Raw genomic sequence first — 14,558 nt, 5'->3', positions numbered from 1 at the left:
AATAACAATGCATCTTACTATTATATTATGGATATGCCCTCAACTGTACGTTGATTCTTCTGAAGGTTTCCTCACAGAAAGTGGACAGAGGAAAGCCAGTGTTATCCTCTCAACAGAGGACCACAGCAACTTTCAGATCACTCAAATGAAGATCAAGGTGAGGCTTCATTTGATTTCGGCATTACATTGAGAATTTGTAATAATAGCCATAGTGATAATGAAGCACATTAAAACTAATTTTCACAATTGAATGATAAGGTGCGAAAAGGAGCCATTGGCGCAAAATGCGGCTTGGTGTTTGCATACAAAGAGGAAGACCCTTTTGATGCAGAGAAACATTTCAAGAGGTTCAAAAAATATGACATGTGGGACTACAAGGACTACAAAGAGTTTGTACAAGACAGGTAAGGATCTAGTAACTGTTAGAATTTTTTTGCTTTAGTTAGCCTCTGTATTTAATATTATATTTAATATACTTTAAACGTACAACTTAACAACTTTAAACAAATCACAAATTGTAGTTGTGTTATAAGCAGGACAACGTAGCACTTAAAAGAATCATTCAGTCTACTAAGATAACAGTACACCATAAATATTGACACCCCTCACTACAGTGGGGGTCTGCCTCAGTCTGCCTTAAACACCATGCTACTATCTGACCTGCAGTGTGAAGATTCCAGCACAGGCTGAGGATGAACCGATTGGCTGGTTTGAGCTTGAGGATGACTGGAACGATGTGGAGATCAAGCTGCAGCAGTGTCGTGTCGCAAAAGTATATACTTCAGCATCCAGTTAAAATGTTGATATAATTTTACTGACTTCTTTTTTAATAATTTTATTACAATGAATGTGTAGTTTAATTAGAAATATATAAACTATCCTGCTGCCCCAAATACTTGCTAGAATATTCATTGTGAATTATCTACAGCTGCACGATTTCCTCCTCTGTGCCTTGCTGCCATAGGAAATTATTTAATCTTTTTGAAATTGAAAGTAAAAGGGTATGGCAAAAAAGAATTGCAGATAAAAATATTGGTACTTTCATTTACTCGATTTTGTTATCTTTAAACACTATATTGTTGTTAATTTTTTTTCTTGTCTTCCCAGTTCCTGATGGTGAAGTTCCTCTGCACCAGGCAAGAGTCTGCTGAGCGTCTTGGTGTGCAGTCCCTCACTTTCAGTGGCTACTTATGCCCTGGGACAGAGCGGCTGGGGGATCTAGATGACCTGAGTCAAGAGGGAGAAACCTTTGACCATTACGCTGTTACTGGCCTCTGTCTACTTAACAGGACTTTGTTCTTCATTCAACAGCTTACACGAGACATGGTACCGACTAATTGCTGCATGAACAAAGTTTACTTTTTCAATCTTAACTACTCTTACACACTGTATGGGTATAGTATACAGCACATTGGAGAAAGTACTGATGATGGCACAAATCTGTATCTGAAAATAATGGAAGCTTTTACAGAACAGTAAATATTCTGATTTGGGATTTTCTAACATTTAAAATCACATCTGCCCCCTTTTGGTCATTAGCCAGCATTGCAACATTCTATTTACAGTTCTGCTGTGTGTTGTTTTATTGCTGACTGTCATACAGTCTTGACCATTCATTTTTGCAGGATACATCTAACTTCAAGCAGAAGTATCTTCTGGACTTCAGTGGTCTCAGCATCAACCTCTTCTGGAAGTTCTACAATAAACTCAGGGAGATGTGAGTAATAGTGGTGTCACCAGCGGGTTTTGCGTTAGCACATTTTTTTGTTCACTACAGCAATAATTAGTACTTTAATTTGGCATCATCATGTGACATGTTAAGGGTTCACCTGTAATGTAGCATATCGTTGTCTCAGTGAGGGAGAGGAGGTGTTGAAGAGCAGAGTTCTGCTGCTCCAGTTGATGCAGAACTGTTTCCCTATGCTGCCCAATCCACTGGAGGCCCAGAGCCCAGATGAGAGCAGAGGTTCAGATGCCACAGAAGCTGCTTGTTCATCCACTTCCAGCAGTGAAGAGTCTCTAAATGACTCTATTAGGCCTGTGTGGGAACTCTACACTCACCTCTGCCACAGTAAGAACCTGAAGGATTTCATTTGTGTTTGATTAAAAAGGTAAACTATCCCTGTAGAGAGTCTTGTGAGGACAGTTTTCTATGATAATCATGTTCAAATCTATGTTGCATTGTAAAAATCCAGTGATATTTGTCATGTTTGTGTTTAAGTTGTGGACAGTCCTGAGGGCGAGACATTAGTAGAAAAAGCTTTGCACAAGGAAGCAGTGAAAGCCATACTTAATGGAGCTGCTGTTTTCTTCCCTGACAAACATGTGCGACGGGACAAACTCTTTCACATGATGGTGAGTTTAGAAATATAACAATATTTATGATGATGGTGATGATAATATTGATAATGATGATGTAATAATACATTTATACAGAAAAATATAACAGAAGAGGATCAGCCAGAGTCAGTAAAGGTAACATTTGAATCGCTCTGCAATTACTTTAGGTAAGCACACTATAGTTTTATGGCCATCTTAACATATAACATTCTTAGATCACAGTGCATCAGTGACAGCTGTGTTTTCTTCATGCAGTGACCAGGATCCAAGTGGCCTTCTCATGCTCCCACCAAAAGGAGCTCTTCCAGATTTCGACATAAGCCCCATATTGTCAGTCATGGAAACACTGCTACTGGTGTCAACAAGAGAGGTGAGACCTCTGTCACACAAACCACTTCAACACTGATTGATGCTGTTTCTGGTTAAAACACTAAAAGATATGTTAACAAACACAGAGACACAATCATGAACCTAAATGACCAAACTTTGCCCCCAGCCTTTTGAAATATTTTCTAAGTAGCTTTTTTATATCAAACTGCTATAGCATTATAGCTGTGCAGCAGTTAGGGTTAATAAGCAGTAATCATTATTTTTTTTTGCCAATACACTTTATAATACTACTTTTAAAATGATTTTAATATCACCATGTAAATTGAAGCAGACTCAAAAAAATATGCTCTATTGTGATATAAATGGTTATCAGCACATGGAGTCTTAGTCCAATCACAAAGCCCTATTTTTAATGTTTTTTTTTGTGTGCAACTTTCTCCCATCTGTCAGTGTGAAGTTATGATGGTGGATGAGAGTGGTGGAGCAAGCAGGACCGTGTTGCTGACCTTGTTCTGGGCACTGCAGGGTAGTCTGGTCTCCTGGTGCTACTTGCAGCTCAAAGGAGTAGCTTCCTCAGCTGTTGCAGTGGAGCTGGCCAGAGACATCCTACTAAAGTGTGAGATACAGTAACTCTGTCACAACTGACCTAATAACTTTATGTTTTCTGGATTAGAGTCTCTGGGTGGGAGTGGATAATATAGAAAGAGCTGACAAACCAAATGCCAATTACTGACATGAGATAATGCAATGGCTGATTCAAACCTGCTCTCTTAATAGATGTGGATCAGTTCTTGGGAAGTATCAAGATTATCCTTAGTTCCCTGTTGGAGAGGTACACTAACGCTGAAATTACTGAAAAGCTAGGGAGCTCCATCCTAACCACAGTCTTCAGACAACTGGTAAAACACTTGTAATTTCTGAAATGTCTTCCAACATATTTAAAGCGTTGACTGTGCTGAATAATAGTAATATTTGTTCTGGTCCTGGCAGATGATTTTCCTCCTGGAGCTGTGTCCTTTGGACATCCCCCACAGCCCACTGCTGAAGAGCTTCTCGTCTCTGGTTGAACTCCTGAAAAACTTAACCAGTGATACTGGAGACATCCTCTCGAAGGTCAGTACATTCTGACCTTAGGCCATAGCTTGCCAGAAAACATTGCACCTTCCTGTTCCACTATTTGAGTACAAGCAAAGATGTAAAGTTGCAGGCCAGTGTAATGTGTGTAATGGGTTGTGTAGTACAACATTACTGTATACAGTGTTGGTAATACAAATAGCCATAAAAAAATAATGTTATTTCCTTGAAATGTCTTGCATTAACAATGTTGAGTACAGTTATAAATGTATCATTAACAAAATATATTTAATTATTAGTGATGCATTATTGTTGTTGCCACTAAATTGAAAGTAGTATTTTTATAAGACATGAAGCTAATTTGACCATGGATAATAAAAACTATAACAGCTGATGGCATTTTATAAACTTGTATGTTTTCTATTTAGAATCTTATCTGTAAATGAACCAGCAGCTATCAAGTAAATACACACACATAAATACACTATTCACCTTAGTCTACCTAAGACTAAATTGGTATAGAATGGAAACACGTAAAGTTCTCATTATTGTACTTGAGTTAATGTATATAGTTACTTTCCTCCACTAAGTGTAACAAAGATGAATTATACACTGTGATACTGTAGGTGGATCAGGAGAGCTGGCACCAGCCCCAGCAGCCAGTGGTCCTGAGGACCTGGAACATGGAGTCCCCTCATAATTATGAGAACAGCCGCCATGAGACCAGCATCTTCGCCTGCCCCGGTGCTACATCCTTTGAGGTGGAGTTTGACGAACGCTGTGAAACAGAGAAGAGGTGACCTGTGTAAAATATTAAAAAAAAAACAAAAACAAAACGCATCTCTGGTGATGATTTACTTATCCATCATTATGCTCTATGTATTCACAGATATGACTACCTAGAATTTACAGATTCCAGAGGTGGAAAGGTCCGCTATGACATGAAAGTTGGAACTGATAAGTGGCCTAAGGTAAAATATAAGAAACCACTGAGTTGTCTCTACATGAAATCCTGTTTATACTCATTAAATTACACATATTTATCATTTACTCCTTCAGAAAGTGACATTCGATGCTGGCCCTCAGCTCCAGTTCCTCTTTCACTCCGATAGCAGTAATAACGAGTGGGGTTACAAGTTCACTGTGACTGCTCTGGGTCTACCCGACATCACTATTTCTTGGATGTCAGACCTGCAGTTGCTAGTAGCTCGCCTAATGGGTCGCCTTGCATCTAGAACTCTGGCACTGAAATCCCCTTATGGTAAAACATCCTTTATTAAACAAATGTTTTAAAACTTGATGAGCGTGATTTTTGAGCTATTAAACATACTTTACACATTCCTTTCAGTACATTCAGAGTTGTGTTTTGCTGAAGTATTTTTCAGACGTGAATACTTATAAGTGGGGGTTGCTGTCTGTTCCAGAGATACACAGCGTGAAGGAGCTTCCATCAGCGAAAATGTCTCATGTTCAGTCTTCTCCTTTATGGAAACCCATCCTGCGACATGGATTGTGTGAAACAAGGGAGGCATATCGAAATAAAACGACAGCAGAACAGGTACAGTTGAGTGAAAAAGTAAAAAATAAATTACAATGGTAGAATTTTCTTTTAATAAATATAAAATTTATTGCACATTCAGTTAGTACAAATGTTCTTCATCTGAAGCACCACAATTGTTTAAGGAGTTTCATTTTAAATAATGAAAATGTTATCAGTGTTTGTTTGTTTTTGTTTTTTTTATCCCCTTGAATAAAAGCTCTAGTTAGTTAACTGTAAAATGTAAAATCGGAGGCTTCCCAGCTCCGCAGTGCCGGTCCTGAGCCCAGTAGAGATTGACGAGGGCTGCTCCAGCAAGGGCATCCAGAATAAAAACTTTTCCAAACAACATGCAGACTAATGATCCGCTGTGGCAACCCTAAACAGCTACTAGTACCAACTGAAAAAAACACGGTCCAGAAGTGGAAGAAACATGGACATGGAATACTCTTTCAAGAAGTGGAAGACCAAGACAACTAACTGGAAGAAATGCTAGGAAATTTGCTTGAGAGCGACATTCTCGTCCAAAAGTACTGGAACTGTGAGGGCAATATCTTTATATTGCTGTACAATGAAATCATTAGGGTTTGACATTAAAAGATGAATATGAGTTTGAGAGAAGAGATCAACATTTCAACTTTTATTTCCACGTATTTACATTTGGATCCGATACACAACTTAGAATATAGCACTTTTTGTTTGAACCCACCCATTTTTCATGTGAACAAAAGTATTGGAACAAATAGACTTAAAAAGATTAAAGTGAATAAAACTTAAATGCAAGCACTTTGCTTGCAATAACTGCATCAAGACTGTGACCATTTGACATCACCAAATTTTTGCATTGTTCTTTTTTGTTGCTTCTCCGGGCTTTCACAGCAGCCTCTTTCAGTTGTTGTTTGTGTTGGGGAGTTATTCCCTTCAGTCTCCTCCTTTAGCAGGTAAAATGCATGCTCCATAAGGTTGAAGTCTAAAACCTTCCACTTCGTGCCCCTGATGAACTCCTTTGTTGGTTTGACAGTGTGTTTTGGGTCATTATCTTGCTGCATGATGAAGGATCTCCCAATCAGTTTGGTTGCATCTTTCTTTAAATTGGCAGACAAAATGTTTCTGTAGACTTGTAAATTAATTTTGCTGTTGCCGTCATGTATTGCATCATCAATGAAAATTAATGAGCCCGTCCCAGAAGTACACATGCAAGCCCAAGACATGACACTGTGTTTCATAGATGAGCTTGTATGTTTGAGATCATGAGCAGATCTTTTGCCAAACTTTAGTCTTTCCATTACCTTGGTAGAGGTTAATCTTTGTCTCATCAATCCATAAAACTCGTCTGTGTACTTTTTGGCAAATTCCAGTCTGGCCTTCCTTTTATTCTTGCTGATGAATGGTTTGCATCTTCTGGTGTAGCGTCTTCACTTTTGTTCATGAAGTCTTCTGCAAACAGTATATTATGATACCTTCACTCCTGCCCTCTGGAGGTTGTTGCTGATTTCACTAACAGTTGTTTTAGGGTCTTTCTTTATAGCTCTCACAATGTTTCTGTCTCCAACTCCTGTTGTTTTCCTTGGTCTACCTGTTTGATGTCTGCTTCTTAGTATACCACTGGTGTGCTTCCTCTACAGGACATTCCAAATACTTTGTGCAATGGGTCTGATTGATTTTCCATATTCTCTCAGCTGCACACTTGCTTGTGTTTCACCCATAGCTAGCTCTCTGGTTACACCTCTAGTTACACCTGTTAACTGTAAATACAGTATGAACAGACAAAACCCAAATCTGAAACTGAGCATAGACATTCGGTGCTATTTATTGTTTGAATAATCAACATCATATGACACACCTGGGCTACAAAACACACCTGTCACTCCCATTGTTCCAATACTTTTGCTCATATGATAAATGGGTGGGTTCAAACAAAAGGTCCTATTTTCTGAGTTATGTATCAAATGCAGATGTAAATGCCTGGAAATAAAAGCTGATCTCCTCTCTCATATTCATCTTTTGATGTCACACACAAATGTTTTCTGTGTATGTCAAAAATAAAGGATTTGGCCTCACTGCTCCAATACTTGGAGGGGAGTGTATGTAAGAATCCAGAACAAAGGGGACCTGACAGTTTTTAGAGGCGATTATATCCACAGCGACATAAGATGTATATCTAGAAGCCTCCTTCCAAACAAAATGAGTTTTGAAAAGGGATTATGTGATCTGATCAGGCCAAAGTTGAATTATGTTTTTATAGTTTAGTGAAGGGGAAAAAAATACACAACTGAGCAATCTGGTTGACTTAGAAACATGCCAAAAACAGGCTACATTTAGACCTGAAAGGATATAAACTTTGCTTTGCAGTTGCAGGATGTTATAAATAGAGCAAATGCAAAGTATTAGAGTACAGTTAGTGTGCATTTCATAAAGTGGGCTGCATAACTTTGTACTTGTAATTTTCATTGTGTTGCAATACATTTCTTTTGTATTAGCTGAATGTGCAATACATATTATGCTGAGTTATAAAACAATTATTTTAAGCTTTGCTATTTAATGTGAGAACATGCAAACCTTTTCACTGTGTGTATAAATCAGAATAATTTAGTAATGTGGGACCACATTAGGATATTGCCTAATTAGTTCAGCTCCTCCAATTATATGTTGTTTTTCTGTCTTGTAGACAAATGCGTGGTCACTTGATGAGTTATTGAAATTCCTGGAGGACTTTGCACGTTGGAATCCCTCTCAAGAACCAACAGACAGTAAAACAGAGCTGATGAGCACTATCATGCAGTCCTGCAAAATACAGCCAATGAGGCACGAGATTGCCACTGGGTCAAAGACAGACCAAGCTGTGAATGCCATTTGGGCAGCCATGGTATACCACACACCAGCCCTCACCTGTACACTGAAGACCTATGGTAAGTTTCGGCTATAACCAGTGACCACTGAGCAAAAGTAGTTCCCTTTACTCTGTTTCATGGAAGTTTCATTGTGAAATTTTTACATGTTCGATAAACTTGACTCATTCAGATATGTTTCTCTTGTACGTTTGTCTTTGTATGACTAGTTAATCAAGACTGCAAGGCCTGCCTAAGTGAAGAGTTTGTGCAGGTGTATTCACTAGCAGACAGCATCAGAACATGGATGGTGAGTGGCAGCATATTTTGCCCCTGTTGTTTATCTTCTACTAAATCTATATATGCTTGGATTACTGAACCTTTTTCTTATTATGTCTTTTTCCCAGTTGGAGATGAAGCAGAGATACCTAGTTGGAAAAATGAATATTCCTGAAGCGAAGGATGGGGTTCCGCATGAGGTTACAATGGATTCACTAGGTGAAATCTTTTTTCAAATATTTGTATATGACTCTATTAAATTATTATATATTATATACGTCCCAGATATTTTGTTGGTGATTTCTGTTGTTTTGTGTTTCCTTAGCTGAAATGTGTATTGAGAAGAGCCTCCTGCTGTTCAGATTTGCCCCTTGTGGAGTAACATGCCAGAACAGTGACAAAACTACAGAGGGCAGCAGTGCCCCCCTTGTTCGCTCAAGTTCGATCTCTGACTTCCAGGCAAGCTCCTCTCTGGGACCTCAGACTGCAGTGTGTGAGGAGGGTAGTGAAGCCAGGGCAGGAGAGACCAAGCCCTGTGGTACGCAAACCCAAAACTCATCTTCTTGTGGGCACAACAGACAAGGCCACAGAGGCTCCACAGAGAGTCTTTCTTCCCAGCCAGGGGATCCAGCCTCACCCTCTGGCTTCTCACGTAAACCGCCATTCACTCGAGCGCGCTTACGCCTGCTGTCCTGTCGATCCATAGAAGAGCCCCGCATGACACCACATGTCAAGGATCGCTACCCAATACTCAAACACATCCTAAACTTTATAAGGGACCAAGCTCTCACAACTGCAAGGTTACTGACCTCCAGTCTTTTACTTTGCATTACTTGTTTGTGTTACTTAAGCCTGTAGGGTAAAAATAATTGGATTCTTCTTCATGTAGCATTTTGCAGACCCTGTCGCTGAACAAAGCTCAGGCCCTAAGTGTGTGCAAGGTCCTGGAGATGGTTCGGCAGTGTTTACACTCCCTTGGAAAGCCACACCTCTTTCAAACTCCCTGCATCCTCTTCCTACAGGAGCTGCTGGCATGCCAGAAAGACTTCACTAGGTACATCCGTAAAAATATTTTAGGTCAAGGGAAACAACAGTCAGTTTTATATTGTGTATATGAATATTAAAGTCTAGCACTGTTGAGTAAACACACAGTATTGTTCAAAATAATAGCAGTGCAATGTGACTAACCAGAATAATCCAGGTTTTTGGTATATTTTTTATTGCTACATGGCAAACAAGTTACCAGTAGGTGCAGTAGATTCTAAGAAAACAAACAAGACCCAGCATTCATGATATGCACGGTCTTAACACTGTGCAATTGGGCAATTAGTTGAAAGGGATGTGTTCAAAAAAATAACAGTGTGGCATTAAATGACTTAGGTCATCAAATTATAGGCTGTTCAGCTAAAATGATCTCCAGTGCCTTAAAATGGAGAGCAAAACCAGAGAGATGTGGAAGAAAACGGAAGACAACCATCAAAATGGATCGAAGAATAGCCAGAATGGCAAAGGCTCAGCCAATGATCAGCTCCAGGATGATCAAAGACAGTCTGGAGTTACCTGTAAGTCCTGTGACAGTTAGAAGACGTCTGTTCGAAGCTAATCTATTTTCCAGAATCCACTGCAAAGTTCCTCTGTTAAAAAAAAGGCATGTGCAGAAGAGGTTACAATTTGCCAAAGAACACATCAACTGGCTTAAAGAGAAATGGAGGAACATTTTTTGGACTGATGTTGTTCTTTTTGGGTCCAAGGGCCACAGTCAGTTTTTGAGACAACCCCCAAACTCTGAATCCAAGCCACAGTACACAGTGAAGACAGTGAAGCATGGTGGTGCAAGCATCATGATATTCGCATGTTTCTCCTACTATGGTGTTGGACCTATTTATCGCATACCAGGGACCATGGATCAGTTTGCATATGTCAAAATACTTAAAGAGGACATGTTACCGTATGCTGAAGAGGACATGCCCTTGAAATGGTTGTTTCAACAAGACAATGACCCCAAACACACTAATAAACGAGCCAAGTCTTGGTTCCAAACTAACAAAATGAATGTTATGGAGTGGCCAGCCCAATCCCCTGACCTTAATCCAATCGAGAACTTGTGGGGTGATATCAAAAATGCTGTTTCTGAAGCAAAAGCAAGAAATGTAAATGAATTGTGGAATGTTGTTAAAGAATCATGGAGTGGAGTAACAGCTGAGAGGTGCCACAAGTTGGTTGACTCCATGTCACACAGATGTGAAGCAGTTTTAAAAAACTGTGTTCATACAACTAAATATTAGTTTAGTGATTCACAGGATGTTAAATCCTAGAAACAAAAACGTTTGTACAAAATAGTTTTGAGTTTGTACAGTCAACGACAGACACTGCTATCATTGATTGAATGCCACACTGCTATTTTTTTGAAACACCCCTTTCAACTAATTGCCCACTTGCACAGTCTTAAGACCATGCAAGATAAATGCTGGGTCTTGTTTGTTTTCTGAGAAACTACTGCACCTACTGGTAACTTGTTTGCCACGTAGCAATAAAAAATATACTAAAAACTTGGATTATTCTGGTTAGTCACATTGTACTGCTATTATTTTGAACAATACTTTAACTGTTGCCCCAGTATTAAATGGTAAACAGAAAAGTACCAAATGTATGTATTTTTGGAAGTTGCAAGTTTTTAACAATATCTGCTTGACATTTCATGTAAATACAATGAGAAAGGAAAAAAAAAATTTTTTTCTAAAAGAGTTAACAACAACAATAATATTTCACCACATATTTTCTTTTGCTTTGCAGTTACTTCTCCCAGTTGTCAGACAGTGGGCAGAAGTTAGGAGAAGAGGTGAGGCATTCCTACCATCAGCTAGTGCTAATGCTGGTAGCAGCAGTGCAAGACTTCAACAGCCTCAATGAGAAGTAAGCTCCTATTCTTGTTACCCATCTTGTTTCCTTATAACTAAATTTAGTGGAATTAAAAAAACAGTTGCATCTGTGTGATGGTATAACCCGAACCTCATCACTGCTTTGTAGAGCTCTGCTGCCTGCCCTGTCATGTGTGCAAACCTGCTTGTTGCACCTTCTGGACATGAGTTGGGAGGTACACGACCTTACTCTTTTTATGGAGATCAAGCTTCCTGGCCTCCTGCTTAGCATGTCCCAGGAGAACATCAGTGTTCATGACATTGCTATCAGGTAATGTCAGATTGACTGCAGAAAAAATACACAGAGGAAATGAATTGCTTTTCCTGTTTATAATTTTGCTTTAAATTCACCTTCAGTCAATGGACAGAGGAAGATGAAATTGCAGATTACAAGAAGAACCAGGAGTGGATGGATGAGTGTATGGATGGGATGTTTGAGAAGTGGTATGACAAAATTGATGAAGAGGACTCCGTGGAAGACAGGAGAAAGGTACAATACTTTGCATTTCTATAATACATAAAAGTGTAATCATCAACAAAGATGTGAAATTTTGTTAAGTCTGATGTGCTCTGTCCTCTGTTTTCTTTGACTATGCATAGGCTGCACTTATGTATAGCAGTACTTTTCATTAGATGCTAACTTTAAACATGCTAAGACACTAACAATAGTAATACCAAAATGCTTGTAGTGTAATGTAGTCATTTCATGAACCAATCCTCAAACCCTTCTGAGTTTTATGCTGTTTGTGTATGTAGTTCAGCAATGTATATATATTTGTAAGTAAGTAAATGAAGGAGCTAGGATCTAAGGCAGGGCTTGCTACCAACAGAATGTGTATTGTTAATACAGTTTGAAAAATTTACCTGCTTCTATACACAGATGCACATGTTCATTGCACGCTATTGTGACCTGCTCAATGTTGTCATCTCCTGTGATGGCTGTGAGAGGATGGCACCTTGGCACCGTTACCGCTGTCTGCAGTGCATGGATATGGACCTGTGCAAGACCTGCTTCCTCAGTAAGGATCTAAACTCAATGACACTAATCATTCACTCATACACTCCTAGAGGAGCAGAGGCGTATCTGTTAGAGTTCAGACGAACAGTAATTGTACAAATTCTGCGATGGTTAAGAACTTTAGAGAAAACCTAACTGTACATGTGTATGCATTTTTAACCAGGTGGTGCCAAGCCGGAAGGCCATGAGGTTGACCATGAGATGGTGAACATGGAATATGCCTGTGACCATTGCCAGGGGCTCATTGTAGGCAGCAGGATTAATTGCAATGTGTGTGAAGACTTTGACCTATGTTTTGGTTGTTACAATGCAAAGAAGTACCCCGATAGGTAACACATTTATAATTCAGTCTTTATGTATTTAAAGCGCACATGTAATTTAGAGTTTTAAGTTGTTGGGTTTTTTTTTTTATTTAAATACCCATTTCCAGCCATCTGCCAACTCATCGAATCACAGTCTACCCCATGGTGACCATACGAATCAGCGATCGTCACCGTTTGATTCAGCCATACATCCATAACTACTCCTGGCTCCTGTTTGCTGCTTTGGCTCTCTACACTTCCGAACTGAGTAGTGAAAGGCAAATCGGTGGAGAATCTTTGGACAACACCACCCTGAACCAGATCACAGCCTTGCAGACACGCTGCTCCCAACTTATCACTGATTGTTTGCTCAAGGGGCAGACCGGCAAAGGTAACGTTAAAGCTGAATTTTGTATTTATAGAGTTGCCAAGAGTTACTTGATAACATGCAAACCTTTCAATGCCATTCTCTATGTAGGTCTACGTTCTTCAGCCTTGCTCACTCTGCTGTCCACTAATGACTCTGCTTCGGATAGTGAGCTGTGTCCAGTTTCTCCTGAGTCCTCTCAGGACCTCAGTATGACCACTGACACATCCTCACTCCCTGGCAGCACTGCAGCGATATGCTCCCCATCATCTCCCAGAGACAAGGTAAGGAACATTTAAGTTAAAAAACAATACAGAGACACCATTAAGGGAATTGATCATTACGTAGCAGGAGGTAGAATAGTGAATATGAAATATGGAGTACCATTTTTTTAAAGATTTCGCCTGCCTTTCTGTAGATGAGCTTGCGCTGCACTGCCCAGTAGTCATGCATAGAATTTTGTCTGGATGTTTTAATTCACTTCAAGATCTTATCTTGACAGTGCCTTAGATGTCATTCGTTTAGCCTACCACACGGTATAGGTGTCGCCTATCTTCATTCTGAGATTTTCTCAGAAAAGAAATGGGGTTATTATCACAACGTGTGACAGATCAAAGAATTTATCAACCCTGGAATTGTTAGCCTCATGACAAATCTTGATGTCTGCTGTATCTGCTGCTGTATCTGCTTTACAGGTCATCAAGTGTCAGTTACAGTTTGCTGTAACAGTTTGCTCAAAGTTGTTCTCCTGCCATAGTTGCTTTTTATTTTCTCCTATTTTATGAATTCATGTTCTATAAATACCCAAACAGTTGTACAGTCATTATCCTCCTACCCACAGAGTAAACCGTCAGGTCAGGAGAAAAAGGCAAAGGAGGTGGGTTCTCCTCACTCTGCTCCACCAGAGGTGTCCTCTCCCCCAAGCACTGGTGAGGGAGAAAAAAAGAAGCTGCTTACTCAAGACACTCTGGAGTCTCCCAGCCTTAGTCAGACACCTTCACTGTCCAGTGAGGACCCACTCTCTCCTTTGGTCCGATGTAAGTACTAAGATTACCTCCCAGTGGGTTACTGCATTGACTTTGTTAACTAGTATTTATAACTTTCCCTTAGCTAATTATATTCACCTTGTATGTATTTTACCAGCTGCAGATCCTGGACTAGGAGCTGTAAACTCTCCAACATCAGATGTTGTCAAGGAGACACACGAGAGACTGCCCCAGGTTCCCCTCCAGGAGCATGTGTTTTCAGAGTGCTCCAGAGAGAGGATTCTGGGGCTACTAGCAGCCATGCTCCCACCAGCCATACCTGTACGTGAAACCAAATACAACTTTTTAATGATGAGACTCCACTTAAAAGTGTGAAGTTGATAGTTTGACATTTTAGGAAATATGCTTATGTAATTTTATGCTGGCCTTTAGATGAGAAGATGGACACCCCTCTATTCGTTGTATGTTAAATGTCAAGGCTAGTTCATGGCCAGAGACACTGATTTGTTTGAATCTTGTCTTCTTGGATGGGCATCAATGATAACACTCTAATACTCATTATACTCCTGTTTGTTTAAT

The 14,558-nt window shown here is 39.6% G+C and overlaps 1 protein-coding gene across 3 annotated transcripts in view; it reads left to right on the top strand.

Moving 5' to 3' along the window:
* zzef1 (zinc finger, ZZ-type with EF hand domain 1) overlaps positions 1 to 14,558 on the top strand; it is a 32,995-nt gene that overhangs the window by 5,058 nt on the left and 13,379 nt on the right. For all 3 annotated transcript variants that reach the window (XM_067493970.1, XM_067493973.1, XM_067493972.1), the window contains 30 exons: positions 66 to 157; positions 259 to 404; positions 667 to 772; positions 1,108 to 1,326; positions 1,626 to 1,717; positions 1,857 to 2,071; positions 2,222 to 2,355; positions 2,437 to 2,507; positions 2,596 to 2,710; positions 3,121 to 3,286; positions 3,448 to 3,569; positions 3,661 to 3,783; positions 4,371 to 4,540; positions 4,634 to 4,715; positions 4,804 to 5,005; positions 5,169 to 5,302; positions 7,950 to 8,190; positions 8,340 to 8,419; positions 8,517 to 8,607; positions 8,714 to 9,188; positions 9,278 to 9,442; positions 11,182 to 11,301; positions 11,416 to 11,577; positions 11,664 to 11,796; positions 12,187 to 12,325; positions 12,488 to 12,653; positions 12,755 to 13,017; positions 13,105 to 13,277; positions 13,835 to 14,030; positions 14,137 to 14,300. In XM_067493970.1, the coding sequence (XP_067350071.1) occupies positions 66 to 157; positions 259 to 404; positions 667 to 772; positions 1,108 to 1,326; positions 1,626 to 1,717; positions 1,857 to 2,071; positions 2,222 to 2,355; positions 2,437 to 2,507; positions 2,596 to 2,710; positions 3,121 to 3,286; positions 3,448 to 3,569; positions 3,661 to 3,783; positions 4,371 to 4,540; positions 4,634 to 4,715; positions 4,804 to 5,005; positions 5,169 to 5,302; positions 7,950 to 8,190; positions 8,340 to 8,419; positions 8,517 to 8,607; positions 8,714 to 9,188; positions 9,278 to 9,442; positions 11,182 to 11,301; positions 11,416 to 11,577; positions 11,664 to 11,796; positions 12,187 to 12,325; positions 12,488 to 12,653; positions 12,755 to 13,017; positions 13,105 to 13,277; positions 13,835 to 14,030; positions 14,137 to 14,300 (4,757 nt within the window). The remainder of the gene's footprint in view (positions 1 to 65; positions 158 to 258; positions 405 to 666; positions 773 to 1,107; positions 1,327 to 1,625; positions 1,718 to 1,856; positions 2,072 to 2,221; positions 2,356 to 2,436; positions 2,508 to 2,595; positions 2,711 to 3,120; positions 3,287 to 3,447; positions 3,570 to 3,660; positions 3,784 to 4,370; positions 4,541 to 4,633; positions 4,716 to 4,803; positions 5,006 to 5,168; positions 5,303 to 7,949; positions 8,191 to 8,339; positions 8,420 to 8,516; positions 8,608 to 8,713; positions 9,189 to 9,277; positions 9,443 to 11,181; positions 11,302 to 11,415; positions 11,578 to 11,663; positions 11,797 to 12,186; positions 12,326 to 12,487; positions 12,654 to 12,754; positions 13,018 to 13,104; positions 13,278 to 13,834; positions 14,031 to 14,136; positions 14,301 to 14,558) is intronic.

Source organism: Channa argus, chromosome 24 (genome assembly GCF_033026475.1).
Source record: "Channa argus isolate prfri chromosome 24, Channa argus male v1.0, whole genome shotgun sequence".
In the NCBI taxonomy this organism is placed as follows: domain Eukaryota; kingdom Metazoa; phylum Chordata; class Actinopteri; order Anabantiformes; family Channidae; genus Channa; species Channa argus.
Note: the sequence above shows the minus strand (reverse complement) of the source record. Positions and strands in the feature narration are given on the sequence as shown.